Source organism: Eleutherodactylus coqui, chromosome 8, assembly GCF_035609145.1.
Source record: "Eleutherodactylus coqui strain aEleCoq1 chromosome 8, aEleCoq1.hap1, whole genome shotgun sequence".
In the NCBI taxonomy this organism is placed as follows: Eukaryota; Metazoa; Chordata; class Amphibia; order Anura; family Eleutherodactylidae; genus Eleutherodactylus; species Eleutherodactylus coqui.
Genome location: NC_089844.1, coordinates 30,864,588 through 30,879,578, shown reverse-complemented (window position 1 = coordinate 30,879,578; position 14,991 = coordinate 30,864,588). Strand labels below are relative to the sequence as shown.

The 14,991-nt window shown below is 45.4% G+C and overlaps 1 protein-coding gene across 2 annotated transcripts in view; it reads left to right on the top strand.

Annotated features, from left to right (window-relative positions):
* The window catches only part of AGAP1 (ArfGAP with GTPase domain, ankyrin repeat and PH domain 1), a 384,937-nt gene that overhangs the window by 239,062 nt on the left and 130,884 nt on the right, over window positions 1–14,991 (top strand). For both annotated transcript variants that reach the window (XM_066575407.1, XM_066575406.1), the window contains 3 exons: window positions 8,561–8,688; window positions 8,955–9,110; window positions 14,441–14,533. In XM_066575407.1, coding sequence (XP_066431504.1) covers window positions 8,561–8,688; window positions 8,955–9,110; window positions 14,441–14,533 — 377 coding nt within the window. The remainder of the gene's footprint in view (window positions 1–8,560; window positions 8,689–8,954; window positions 9,111–14,440; window positions 14,534–14,991) is intronic.

Sequence of the window (14,991 nt, the reverse complement as noted above, 5' to 3'; positions counted from 1 at the left end):
TATAGCTGGGGTCATTACGGCCACGATGATACCACATATGTGGGGGTTTTCTTACATTATTTTTTCATATAAATGGGGGAAAATAAGCAAAAAAAGTTGTTTTGTTTTTATATTTTTTAACACCATTTTATTTGCCTTTTTATACTCTTTATGTCCCCATAGGGGACTTTATGCGTAACAGTTATGATCACTATAATAAGGTATTGCAGGACTTCTGTACTATAATATCTTATCGCTTGTAATAGCAATCGTAGGCAATGACAAGCCGGGACGCCAGTATCTGGTGTCCTGTTGCCTTGGCAACTCGTTGGCCCTCCACGATTACATCATGGGGGTTCGATGACATCACAGAGGGAGCACCCTCCCTCTGGTAACCATTTACATGCTGCGATCTGCAGAGATCGCTACATGTAGGGGATGAACAGCGGGGGTAGCTGTCCTCATGTATCCCCGCTGTTGCAGAAGGAGGCTGTCTGTTACCGATTTTCACTTCTGATCCAGCGCCCTCACAGGACATAAGGTTACGTACTGTTGCGTAAAGTACCCTGCAGCCAGGATGTAAACTTACGCCCTCTGGCGTTAAGAGGTTAAATAGTGATCCCTTCAGTCGTTCTCATTCAGTAATATAGTAAATGTGAACGATCTGTCGTTTGAATGAGACAACGATGTATCTGCCTGCATAATGGGCTGCACCAGGGGCGTAACTATAGAGGATGCAGGGGGTGCGGTTGAACCTGGGCCCAGGAGCCTTAGGGGCCCATAAGGCCTCTCTTCTCCATATAGGGAGCCCAATACTATGAACAAAGCACTATAGTTGGGGGCCCTGTTACAGGTTTTGCATTGGGGCCCCAGAAGCTTCAAATTATGCCTCTGGGCTACACGAGTGAACTCTGACATTCAGTTGTTCAAACGACAGTGGTTTGGTCTAAAGGGACCCTTATTTATTGCTTATGGCTCATGAATATGGCCGTGTTCCTGCTCTGTGCATGAGCCATATATTTAGTGCCAGGGGCTGTAGGTAAGACCCCCTGCAGTCATAAAGTGGCAGCACATTCTACCGGCACGTCGTCAAAGTGCTAACGACCACTTGTCCATCAGTCTGTGTGTGCTGTGTGATATATATGCAGAGCCTAACAGCACTTGTCATGATGTCACCATCATGTAATCAGTTACCGTCTCTTAGCTCTGCCCCCTGATCACATGACTGTGACGCCATCACAGGTCCTTTATCCTCCTTGTGCACTGAATGAGGGATTATGGGTGGACTACATTCTCCACAAACCCCTGCAGCCTTAGTTGCTATGGATACAGCAGTACTCAGTCTAGCAGATTGTAGCTGGTTGTGAGACAGCTGGACACCAGTGTGGTGACTCCAATAAATGACACCTCACAAATATCCACATTCATATCTGGTGGTGCATGTTGACCAACAACATTGAAGCATAGTCCTTAACTGCTAGAGTCACATCTCCTGAACATCATGTCATCTCAAGTGCTAATGCCGCCAACACCCATCCAGCCTTCATCTAATCGTCAACCGTTGTCCAGTGTTGGAAGAAACCATCTCTGTCATGCAAACATGTCACCACAGAGGGTTCAACGCCGCCGTGAAGCTAACGCAGCTTACATTACATACCGACAAGCCGTCATTTCACCTCAGCCACCAGCTGAAGTTTGTAAAACACATGCAGCTCATATGCAAAAAGCTACGAGGGAACATGTCAACTCAGCGAGCTGCTGAGGTTCGTAAATCACGTGCAGGTCATATGCGAAAGCAACGTAGCAGAGCTGTGTGTGTGACGTGCATGTAGCAGAGCAGTGTGTGTGACGTGCATGTAGCAGAGCTGTGTGTGTGACGTGCATGTAGCAGAGCTGTGTGGTGCATTGCACCACCAGAAACACTTGTACTATAATTTCCTAATAATTACTAGTCACTGTAAGATGGAATAACCTGTAATTGTGAAAAACAGCCAAAGAGATTTCAAGCATGGTAGTTTTCGGTTACCTGTAGGGTTTGATTAGGAAGATATCAGTCAGTACAGCCCTATTCTTTACTGTATAGTTTGCTGCTGCCCTTATAATGTGATGGACATAAACCTAATAGTGCAGAAGAAGATCCATATAAGTGAGTACACTGTAAGCAAGTTAAAGGGGTTGTCCCGCGCCGAAACGTTTTTTTTTTCCTCAATAGCCCCCCCGTTTGGCGCGAGACAAACCCGATGCAGGGGTAAAAAAAAACAAAACGGATAGTACTTACCCGAATCCCCGCGCTCTGGTGACTTCTTACTTACCTTGCGAAGATGGCCGCTGGGATCTTCACCCACGGTGGACCGCAGGTCTTCTCCCATGGTGCACCGTGGGCTCTGTGCGTTCCATTGCCGATTCCAGCCTCCTGATTGGCTGGAATCGGCACACGTGACGGGGCGGAGCTACGAGGAGCAGCTCTCCGGCACGAGCGGCCCCATTTAGAAGGGAGAAGACCGGACTGCGCAAGCGCGTCTAATCGGGAGATTAGACGCTGAAAATTAGACGGCACCATGGAGACGGGGACACCAGCAACGGAGCAGGTAAGTGAATAACTTCTGTATGGCTCATAATTAATGCACAATGTACATTACAAAGTGCATTAATATGGCCATACAGAAGTGCTGAACCCCACTTGCTTTCGCGGGACAACCCCTTTAATGTCCATGTTTGATGAAGGACCGCTACTCTGATCCCAGCTTACCTGGATTTCTTCCCCTTAAATCTGTCAAGGCAAGTGGTACTGTACTCAGTGCACATGTCATGGTGGATGGTATGTCTAGAATTCCCATGTGCAGCAATTCCCACAGTTTACAGCAGATGGTGCTATTGCACCTCTGAAGAAAAAGTCGATTTGCTGAGGTTGGTAATAACCCATGAAATAAGAAGGCAGGAGCCAGCAGGCCATGTCTTGTAACCTTTGAGGTATATTAATGTGCCCTCCGAGCATTCCTTGTCTGTCTGGATGAGCTTTGAGTTGTGCAAGGGTGAGAGAGCTGCAAAATGAAGCTTCAAAACTGGATGTTAATGGTGAATCTGGCATAATCTGAAACCCATAAATATTCCAAACATGTGTTGATGGGAAGATTTCTGTCTGCTTTCACAGGAGAGCAAACTTCTAGCTCTGGCATCTTGCTGAGACTTCACTGTGGCTGTACAGATTAACTGCATAGTAGAAAGTGTAGGGTTAAACCGGCTGTGCGTGGATAAGGTGGCGGTGTCAGGACAGCGGTGGGCACAATTTCAAAGGGACATAGTGGCCCTATTCCACCAATATTATATAGGAGACTGCATTTGAGGAACATTGGGTAGCACAAACAATATGAAAATTACAGAAATTACAAAAGTTACATGTGGTATTCAATTATTTGGAATCGAGGTGGGTAGGGGGGGATACAGAATGTACAGGGGCAGGAGTTGGAGCAAGCAGTGCGACGATAACATGCGATATACAGTTTTTGGGACACAAACAGGGTGGGGGTAGTACAGGAGGTGCAGGGCAGGAAGGGTATATGATAGGCAAAAGTGAAAAAAAGCCATAGGGAGGGGCAGGAGGCATATTATAAGGGTGGGGGACTAGATCAGGAGGCATGGCATGCTCCTATGAAGAGGTGCGTCTGAAATTCAGTGCGTCGGGAATTGTCCAGATGTTTGGGGGTAGAGCGTTCCAGAGGATGGGTGCTGCTTTAGAGAAGTCCTGGAGGTGAGTGTGTGAGGTTCGTATTAGAGGGCTGTTTAGTCTGAGTGTGTTATCAGAGTGGAGCACACTTGCTGGGTGGTGTATGGATAGGAGGGAGGCGATGTAGGTTGGCGTGGCGCCATGGAGAGCTTTGTTGGTGGAGGGTCATGAGTTTGAATTGAGTTCTGTAGTGTATGGGCAGCCAGTGCAGCGACTGGCATAGCGCAGAGGTGTCTGAGAAGCCGCTGGATAGGAAGATGAATCTAGCTGCCGCATTTAGTACGGATTGGAGAGGGGAGAGTCTGGTGCGGGGAAGGCCAAAGATCACTATTTCCATGATGATAGTAGCAGATTTGTGTTAATATTTTCTTCCAAGCTCTAACATAGTAGTGACCTAGTGTGTAAGGCTGAAAAAAGACACATGTCCATCTAGTTCAGCCTATTACCCCCCCAATGTTGATCCAGAGGAAGGCAAAAACCCAGTGAGGTGGAAGCCAATTTTCCTCATTTAAGGGAAAAAAATCATTGCGATCTGCAATCTGAATAATCCCCAGATCACCGACCCTTCTGAAGTAATCCGTGACTAGAACAGGTAATATTGTAACTCTCGAGAAAGTCCTCCGGAAGGTCTTGTATCCCTACAAGTGATTTGTGCATATTTTTTTTTCAAAGTATTGCAAAATTAGTACAAGAAACATGATTGCTGTCGACATTCCACTGCGGCTATCTCTTCCCGTGGAGAGGAGAGAGGCCGCCGCGGAAACGGGGAAAGAATTGACATGCTGCAGATTTGAATTCAACGCCGCATGTCAATTTCATCGCGGATTGGCCGCAGTGTGTGGATGAGATTTTTGCAAATCTCATCCACTTTACTGGCTAATCCTGAGATTAAAACGCAGGTGGAATTTCCGTGCGGAAAGTCCGCACGAACATTCCGCGGCAATTCCTTCCTGTGTGAACCCAGTGTTAATGTATGACGACGGCTCGTAGACCTCAAGTACTAATAATTATAAAGTTATACTTTAGTTATATCTGCACTATTCTTCTTCTATCCATATGCCTCTATCCTGGCATCTCCATCACAGGCTGCTGCGGAACATCTGACTGCTTCCAGCACAATCCCTTATGAACAACGTTGCTTTGTTGACTTCATCTGTAGTAATATTTTTGGTGGTAGGATTTCCATGTACATTCCACCATTTTTATTAGCCTCCTTCCTTCCTTTAGTGACAGGCTGGAGTGATGGCTTATTCCCCACCACTGATTAGCACAAGCCTTAAACTGGCATCTGGCAACTCGTTGCTGGGCTTCCCTATTGAAGAAATGTCCCTTTTGTGCATTAAGCCCATCGCAGTGGTATTCTGCTCTGTTCTATCATTGTCCACTTGGATACTTGAGGAAAGGATTAATGTTCTGCTCAGTTCATTGGAAGGAAACAATCCAACATCTGAGCCCAAACCTGCAGCGTCAGACCTCTTGTGTGGGCCCGTCTGATCATCGTTGGACATGACGGACTTCTGTTACTCAAGGTGGTTCTATATGGAATGATTATCGTTGAAATGAGCGAAAGTGAGCGATAATCGATCCGGCTAAACGCAAGTGAATGATTAATTAGTCCATTCTTTGCGAGCATAAAACTCATCGTTGGCTCATTCGCTCATCGTTCGGTTTAAACATTGCTCCTTCAGTCCTTCTCAATCATTTATACAATGTTTGAACGAGCCCCCGGGGTCTTTACCTGTCTGAACAGGGTGTACAAGTGTAAACGGGTTAGCGGTGACGTCACTCGCTCGTTCAAAAGAGAATCTCCCTGTTCTGCTCCAGAACGGGGGTTCCATGCTCCCGCAGAGACTTGGAATGTCAGCGCCGAAAATAGCTGAGTCCAAGGTTTCGGAAATCTCCAGTTTTGTCATTGAGATGATTGGAGCGGTGGCCGAGCATACTCACTGCTGCACCATTCATTTTGCCGACCTATCGGGGGACTGGGAGCCCCTATCCTAGCAATCGTTGAGGGACCCAGTGGTGGGATAACTTAATGTTGCAAACTACCCCTTTAATCTGTTTTATGTTCACACGGGTTGGATTTTTACCTTGAAATCCTCGCCTGTAACTGTTTTCTGCCTTGGCTACGCTAGGGGATCTACACATGGATTACATTGTAATTCAGTGCCCCACCAATTTACCACTCATTTAAAGGGCTTTTCCAGGACTAGGATTTTGATGACTTCTGATCAGGATAGGTCATCCAATATCAGATTGGTGGGGGTCCACCACTTGGGGTCGCTGTGGATCAGCTGTTTAAAGAGGCCATGGGTCTCAGGTGAGCGCCGCTGCCACTTCTTTGCTTACCAGGCACAGCATTGTCCATCTGATAGCAGCTGTACATTTGATAGCAGCTCAATCCCATTGACTTGAATGGGACAGAGCTGCTCTTAGTCCATGTGATCCATAAATGTGATGTCACGGGTCTGAGAAGTGTCTGATGTCACGGGTCTGATGTCACAGGTCTGAGAAGAGGTGCTCCCCCGAGTACCATGGCCTATTAAAACAGCTGATTATTGGGGGTCCAGAGCGGCAGACCCCACCAATCTGATATTGATGCCCTATCCTCTGTGCACAATTAACAGCATGCCGCAACTGCTCCCACAGGGATGTCCTTTTTTCACATCTTGCAGTTGAGTCGCGGCTTTGTTGCTGTACTTTTTGAAAAAAGTTTTAAAAAAAGGGGGGGGGGGGGATTAAAAAAAGGGGGGGGGGATAAAAAATTCCGCCGTGGCCTATCTATATGTTGTAGGGTGCAGTCTATAGCCTGTGTGAATCATTTATCTGAACTGTATGATAATAAGAATGTCCTTATTGCCAACCAATCAGAGCGCAGCTTTCAGCTATTAAACTCTTCTAGAGAAAGCTGCACTCTGATTGGCTGCTACGGGCAACAAGGACATTCTTGCTATTAGACAGTTTTTTGGATAAACGAGTCCCTAAAGTTTTTCTCTAAATGTCCGTTCTACTTGTCTGTCTGCGCACATACATAAGTATATCCATCGCTGTCTGTCTAGATCACATTACTATGAAGCCGGCTACTATATTAATTGCGTATTTGTGTGACATTCTGTCTCCAGCTGACTCTGCTCCTATTTTGCTGCAATTTCCCATTAAGTGCCATATAAATCCATAAACGTGGGCTATTAGGATCAGCTCTCTAGATCAGGGGTAGGAGGACTTTCCTCCTCGGCTATAAATCTCTCCTGCGCTCCGAGCTTCATCTCTAAGATCTGTCCCCTGGAAACAGACGTTTAGCAAGAAAATTGCTCTGAGAAAAGGCAGCTTACATTTTTAATATAATCGTATTGTAAATTAACGCTATGCTGGAATGGAGGGCGAGAGGGGCCACGCTGTCAAGTGCCGTGTAGAGCCCACCCGCTCAAGGAAAGGGGGGGATTCAGAGGACCCCCGTGTCTGCATTGCACTCCTTGCTAAATAAATCTTGCATAACTTCCCCCTTCTCCCTTCTCCCTATGCAGACCGTGGATAGCATCCAGTTTAACCCTTTAAATTGGACACCTGATGCACGGCAGCGCCTTATAGGACCAATTTCTGCATGCCCTAATGTCTATGTGACAAACCCTCCGGAGTTTTAATCGTTCCCCCTATTTTGTGGAGGTATAGACTTGTTACCCCGGAGAATTGTGCTCTCTCCTGATCTGCTGTGGGTGACTTTGTCCCATACTGAAGGTAACAGCTTATTACAAGCACATTTAAATCCCCCCATTAATAGGAGCAATTAAAGAATAGCTCCATTTCCAGCAAATTAACAACCCGGAGAGGTAATTGCGACATAAATGAAGATAAATTTGTTTTAATGTTGCGAGAAAGGGAGGGAGGCCAGGAGACAGTGTCAGGTTTGGGGAGGGGGGATGTTTTATGGCTAATGTAGGATTCATTGCTCTGGCCCAGCAGAGCTCAGGGGGCAATGGGGGTGGAGGACTGTGTTCCAAAAAAACTATGTATGGCTTTCATGTCACTATTAAAGGTACAGGCTCCTATCATCGGAACCTTTGCTACATTTCAGGAAGGCTCTTCTCATGTATAGGATATGTAGGTCTGGGTGTTTTACAAGCTTTGTGCAGCGTGATATGACATTGAAGTTGCCGATATGGTATATGCCCCATTTACTTCCCTCGCTAGCGTTGGGGAATGTCTGGCGTTTCTTTATGTTCTTGTTGCTATTGCTATACACAATTAAATAGTGTATTTATTTATATTTATAAATACATTTATGAAGAGTCTGGTTAAGAAAAATGATGATCATGGTGATAAATATTATTGCCACTAGCACCGGCGCACGTATTTGTACGGAGCCGTAATTGGGCTACCATAGTAGACCAGGAGGTCTCTCCACTGTGTCTCCGTATGCCTTTGATTTCATGCTGAGGCATACAGGTTTTTTTTTCCCTGTCACATTTTGAATGTATTTCGACTGAAATTTGTGGCATTCTCTGGCAGACCCCTTATGTATGCATTGTATAAGTATTGGTCTTACTGGAGAATAAGGATATGCATGAGCCCTAAGTCTAATCATCCATCATGTAGCCAAAGAGGAAAAAGTCTGCATAAGTGGACATGATTACTAATAATGATAGTCTACGTTATAAGGGCTGTCAGTCGCCACCGTTTTGTTGCTTCGTGTCTTCCTGCGTTCCTTCTACCGAATTGATATCATTGCAATTATAATTCTACATTCCAAATTCGTTGGACCTTCTCGAATTTGTTTTGCCTAATTCTGTTACTTTTCTTCAGTTTATAATCTTTGTTTTATGTTTGCTCACTCTTTCCTTATTTCCACATTTGTTGCAGTTGCCCAGAAGATTGTAGCAACACGTAAGAAGCAGCAACTCTCCATTGGTCCTTGCAAGTCTCTCCCCAACTCCCCCAGCCACACATCCGTATGCTCAGCACAAGTTTCAGCCGTACATATTAGCCAGGTACTAATTATTTACCCCCACAATAGTTTGTCCATGTTCGTGTAGTGTCCAATATTTGCATTTCCAGATATTCTGGAATTCGTAGCGGAGAATTCACATTTGAAAGCCTTGCCACCGTTGTCGACAAACCATATGGAGTTCGGCATACTGCTTTGACCATTCCAAGTATATGCCTGCTATCAGACTTTATGAAATAATCTACATTTATTCTACTTTTATCTCAGTGGTATGTTTTTGTGACGCCCTCATACTATCTTTTCGCACAGACAAGCAACGGAGGAGGCAGTCTGAGTGACTATTCTTCGTCAGTCCCTTCCACTCCCAGCACTAGTCAAAAAGAGCTGCGAATCGATGTCCCCCCAACGGCCAGTACACCTACTCCAGTGCGCAAACAGTCAAAACGGCGGTCTAACCTGTTCACGGTAAGTAAACCGTACTCGCCTGCCATCTAGCTCAAGGTGATTAGTGGGCTTTTAAGGATACAGGTGACATAATAGTTTGCCTTTTATAGTAATTGTGGAATCTGTTTTTAAGGATCTCCCCGTAGCCGGTCTTGGATACATCTTATCACTAAATATCAATATGGACACAACTGACCGCTGAATAGTTTGGATATTCCGTCTTCACATAACATACGGATTTTAGCAGTTCACACTTATTTCCACCAGGTGGCAGCATGAATCAAAAGACTTGAATAATTTAGAAAATTCCCATTAGATTGTCTATAAAAGGGGTCTATCATTTTCTGTCTGCACAAGCTGGACCAGACCTGCCAAAACTCACATAATGCCGGATTTAAAGAACAATTAGCTTGTTTCATTAAAAAATAAAATACTAATAATAATAGTATTAGTAATGAAGTCATACATATCCATGGGGATGGGAAAGGATTTGTATGGACTGATGTACTATCCCCAGGGATTCTTACAGTTTAAGTAATGGGGTGGAGCTGTCAGGATTGGCTACTGGAGTGAGAAATCTTCCTCTTCATCGTTTTCATAAATCGCCACTGTCTGAACATAAAGTACACGGCGTCTAATTCTAGTAGCAAAGCCTCCGTCCTAGTGAATGGCCACCATTAAATACGGTTGTGCTTTTGGTAACCTGAATAGAAAAATCTTAACATGCCTTTATAGTGGTCAGAACTCAATCTTTCTGATACAGAGCACCAAATCACCTGTGTATATGTGAGTTTAAAAGATAACCTGCTGGCTACCTGCATTAGAGGGAGCTTAAAAGTAAACTGTAAACTAATTATACTTGAAGCCCGATCATAGAACAGTATGCAGTAAGCTACTGAGCTCCCTCTAGTGGTGGCTGCAGGCAGCCACCATGCTAGCTTTTACAGGCATGAACTGTTGATGACCAATCCTCAGGCTAGCTCATCAACAGTTGATTGACAGGGATCTGTCATCATTGGGGTCAGAGCCGGAAGTGTAATAGGCTGCTATGCTCCCATTAAAATCAATGAGGGCTACGCCTGTGATGCTTTTTGTCATCACATATGTTCAGCATCTCCCTGTACATGGTGGGATAAGTATAATCGGGCAGTAAAGTCAAACCCTGCATGACCCCATTAAACAAATAAAATACTTTTGGTATGTCATAGTGACAATTCAGAAGTTTGGATGGATGGGGTCCCGGTGCTGATGGCTAACACAAGGAGGGCAGAAGCAATCAGCTGATCACTCTGCTCTTTGCCGCTCTCCTTGGGATGGTGTATGGGCTCAATAGTAAGTCTGAGTCCGCACACTGCTCACAGTCAGAGGGGCGCAATGCTTGAATGGATACTTCTGCCCCTTCATTTTAGCAATCCATCAGGGTTTTGGCAGCTGCACTTCCACCAATCAAAACTTCTGACCGGTCACTATGGCAGTCAAAAGGTTTTTAAAAGTGTAGTAATACGTTAAGGCACAATACACAAAGCTGCCATGATAACACCGTCTGGTACTGATTTCAGAGACTAACTTACCAAGCTATGGGGGAGATTTATGAAACTGTCTAAAATAAAGGCTGTCCATAACAACCAATCAGAGTGGAGCTTTCATTGCCCATAGTCCTTTTAGAAAAATGAAAGGCGCACTGTAATAAGTTACAATGGGCAACAAAGACAGTTTTTTTTCCTTTTAGACTATTTCATAAATCTTCCCCTGTGTGTTAAATACTACAAAATGCACCACAAAACTGTCGTAGATTATTTACATCACAAACAAAGGGGCGGGGTCTAAAGGTGCCATTGGGTGCTAACATGTCTCCAAATTCTGGTACAATTTTTGGTGTAAACTAAGCTAACTAATAGGTGGTATAAGATTAGACCTGTCAATTTAAAGATTTTACAGATTCATCATTCAGCATGAGCCACTGTGAAACATGTAGACCGCCTGCACACGGGCGGGTCGGACTCCGCTTGCTGACTCTGGCCCTGGCAGCAGCGGCATCCGCTCGTATCGGCCTTTATTTTCTACTTTCTGTACTGTGAATGGTCTGTATGGCTCATCCTGCTTTTCTCGCGGAATCCGCGGCCTGTCCGTGATGTCAATTGCAGATGGACCGCGGGTTGGACGTCTTCCATTGACTTTAATGGTAGCAGTCTGTGGGGAATCCACAGGAAAATAGAGCATGCTGCGTTTTTTCATCCGCAAGCAGAAACCACAATTAGTTTCTGCTCGTGTGTATGAAGAATCACTTTTGCATTGCATGCTATGGGCGCCATTTGCTGCAGAATCCGGAGGCAGTCGCCTGTTCCACATTTCGCAATTTAAATCCACCCGTGTGCATTCACCCTTAGATGGCGCAAATTTATACTAGACTGTCTTAGGGTAAATGCACACAGGTTTACGCTGAAAAAACAGGAATTAAAAAAAAAAAGAAAGAAAAATCTGTACTGCCCATGTCCGACCTGAGGATGCTGGCTGGGCACAGGGTCGGCTTCCGAATCGACTCGCTCGTGTGCATGCAGCCTAGACCATATTGGAAAATCTGCCCCATTCTTTCTAAAATACATCCAGAGTTGATGGCTAACCACAACTTTTTTCTTTCTGCTGTGTGACCTTCTGAATTGGGCATTTTAAAATCCAACATGGCCATTCCTTCTTTTCTTCGACGTCTGCAAGTGAAGTAGGGTTAGTTGGGAGGGGTGTCATTACTCCTTAGGAAGAGCACCGAGAAGGTGAGTGAGGAGACTTATAAAGCCATGCGTGCTCCTCTGAGTAATATGCAAATAAGGCAGATGAAACAATACCTCTGCAGCGCCACCTATTGGATGGCAGAATTCCTTCAAATCAATGTACAACCTTTTATACGGGTCTTAACAATTCCCAGTCTTTTAAGATCTGTATAAAGGATTGTACATTGATTTAAAGGAATGCTGCCATCCAATAGGTGGCGCTGCAGAGGCATTGTTCCATCTTCCTTATTTGCATATTACCCAGAGGAGAATTAAGACACCCTCCACACACATTAGATGGTCAACCAGTCCCTCCAAAATCAGTGGGTGTTGCAGATGTGTGTCTAATGTGTATGGCCACTCTTAGTAAGGTTTGGACTCCATGCCGAGGCATTGTATAGCATGCCCAGGCTCCTTTATGTTGTTTTTTTGAAAAATTGGTGAGGGCCCAAGATCGATTTAGGCTTGGCTTTTATTTGATACCCCAAATAAACAGTTTAGGGTTGGATCTTAATACTATTCAGCAACTTGGTAAACTGTACAAAGAGTAGACAATGTGGTTGGCAGCTCATCTTATTATGCCATTAGCATAAGATGTTCATGACAGTGAAATTAAAGGGGTTTTCAAGCACAAAACTATTGACCATCTATCTTCACGACATTTCATTAATAGCTGCAACACTCCTACCCATCAGCTGATGCGAAGGTGCTGGAGTGCGCCAGAAAACCCAAAGCACTGTATAGGAGTCGGTAGGGCTCTGCAGCTCTCTCCCTTTCACTTCGGTGGGACACCCCATTAAACCGTGTTCCCACCACATTTGGGTTTTACACCTGACCTATATTTTGGGAAAAACTTCTGGCGAATATGCCAGTCATGTAAGGAAACTAAAAGATAACACGACAGCACTGGATGGTAAAAACTTCACTTTTATCTCAAAAGCAACTACAACCAATGTGAAACCCTCATATGTAGCTATGTACAGCTATAGCCGTATACGAGCGTATCATGTGGTTGTAGTTTGCTTTACATTGCTGGAATAAAACCAACATTTACTTGCATCCAGGGCTGCTCGCCTGCTTTTTCTAATGCCGGTCACATGCAACGGTCTGCTTTAGGCTGGGTTCACACGGGGTGGATTTGCCGCGGAAATTCCGTCTGGAATTTCACCATGGCAAATTCGTCTGTGGCCGCTAATTCCAGGATTAGCCAGCCATGTGGACGAGATTTCTCCGAAATCTCGTTCACACGGGACGGCAAATCCGCCGCGGCAAAGCCAGCACTGCGGCGTGGATTAGCCAGCTGCAGCATGCTCATTCTTTTTCTTCCTCTGCTGCGGCCGCGCTCTCCTCTATGGGAGCGCCGGACGCAGTGGAAGAGCTAAGTGCCGCCAGTTTTGAAGCAGCGCTTCTCCTGGCGGAAATCTCCCAGTTTTTCGCTGCGGCCAAACTGCGAGATTTCCGCCGGGATTCCGCTGTGTGGGAACCCAGGCTTACAGATGTAGACATCTGCCATTGACTCCCATTAGAAGAAAGAAGTGTACAGCGTGGGTGCTCCTATATTGGAAGTCTAGTCAAGTACAAGATAAGCTATAGCCTACAAGATCCCTCCAGTGTATGTATCCCGGGAGCATTCCCTGATGTGTCTATTGAACATATTCACCCAACCTGACTTGATCCAATTAGTGATCTTCGTAGTTTCTTGAGCCCAAACAGATTATCAGGTATGTTAGTGATGACATTAATCAAACAGCATATGACATATGCTAGATTATATTAACTGGATCATTATCAGCATGTGTATAAATGTGCTTGTTTGCAGATAGCTGCAGATGGCCCCCATCAATCTGGGCATTAATTTATCTTTCAACCATATTAAACAGGCCCACCGATGCCAAAATGCCTTCCCGCAAAGGGATTGCCAATAAGCAATTGACAAGTAGCGATAAACTTTTAGACCTACTTTGGGGATGGGCCATTTTTTTTAATTTTTCTTTTTTAACCTGTGGACCATGACCAATATTTTTATAGGTCATTTTGAGAATTTATACAATACAATTCTTGTTGTACATGGTTGTTAATTCTTCTACTTTGGACCACAAGAATGTCCAGGACAGCCAGCCATTTAATTCCGTAGCCACCAAAAATTTACAGAAGGCCCGTTTTTAAATCTGCGGCCTCGGCGTAACCTGCTTATGAAAATGTTACCATCGACATCTGCATTAAATCTCTCAGCAAGTCACATTTTGTAAAAGTGCATTGGAAGCAAAATGTCTAAATAATCATATACAGTCATCCACTTCATCACCCGCCAGGTAGGTATTACATTGCTAATATAATGCGAAACGCGTCTCGGAAACGAGTTTCTGGGCAACGTTGCTGAAGGGTTAATGAATAGTTTGCTGACTGGGTACAGGAAGGCAACTATTTTTTGCCGAAGCTTGCAATCTAACCTTGCTGTTCTTATTTCTGTGTCCACGGCAGATTAAATGAAGCCGCCTGCTCTGACAGGGGGCGGGAGGCGCGCCGGGAGAGCGGACGCTCTGTGTTTGTGGAGGTTTTAACGGGATGTGAACTTTTGCTTTTCAGTCTCGAAAAGGGAGCGACCCAGACAAAGATAAGAAAGGTCTAGAGAGCAGAGCAGACAGCATCGGCAGCGGGCGAGCAATACCAATTAAACAGGTAAGCTTCCTCCTTGCCTCCGCCTCCCTCCGCCAGGCTCCAGTGTGTAATTAGAGGAGCCCACGCTCGGGGTCTCGTCTCCGAGCCCCCCGCTCTCTGCACCGCGTTTGATGCCCCCCTCCCCGAATGTGGAAGAGTTGCTCACTTGACATCAATTAGGCACGAATCCTGCGCACATTAAAATGGGATCATTAGGATAAAGAGGTGGTGTGAGAGGGGGAGGGGATCTGCCATGTGACAACAGGCCCTAATGAAGTGAGCTGTTCAGGGGGAGGCATCCAGGCCCAGGCAGCTTCAAAGTGACGCCTTTGTGCAGAACGCTTTGATTGGGTCTCTCTGCGCCTGTCTGCTGGGGGATTGGGAGCCCCCCTCTGATAACCACGCACGGGCTTGATTTGGCTGGTAATCTGAACCCCCCTCCGACGGCCGATGGGCAATTAGCCACACTGAACGTGTCA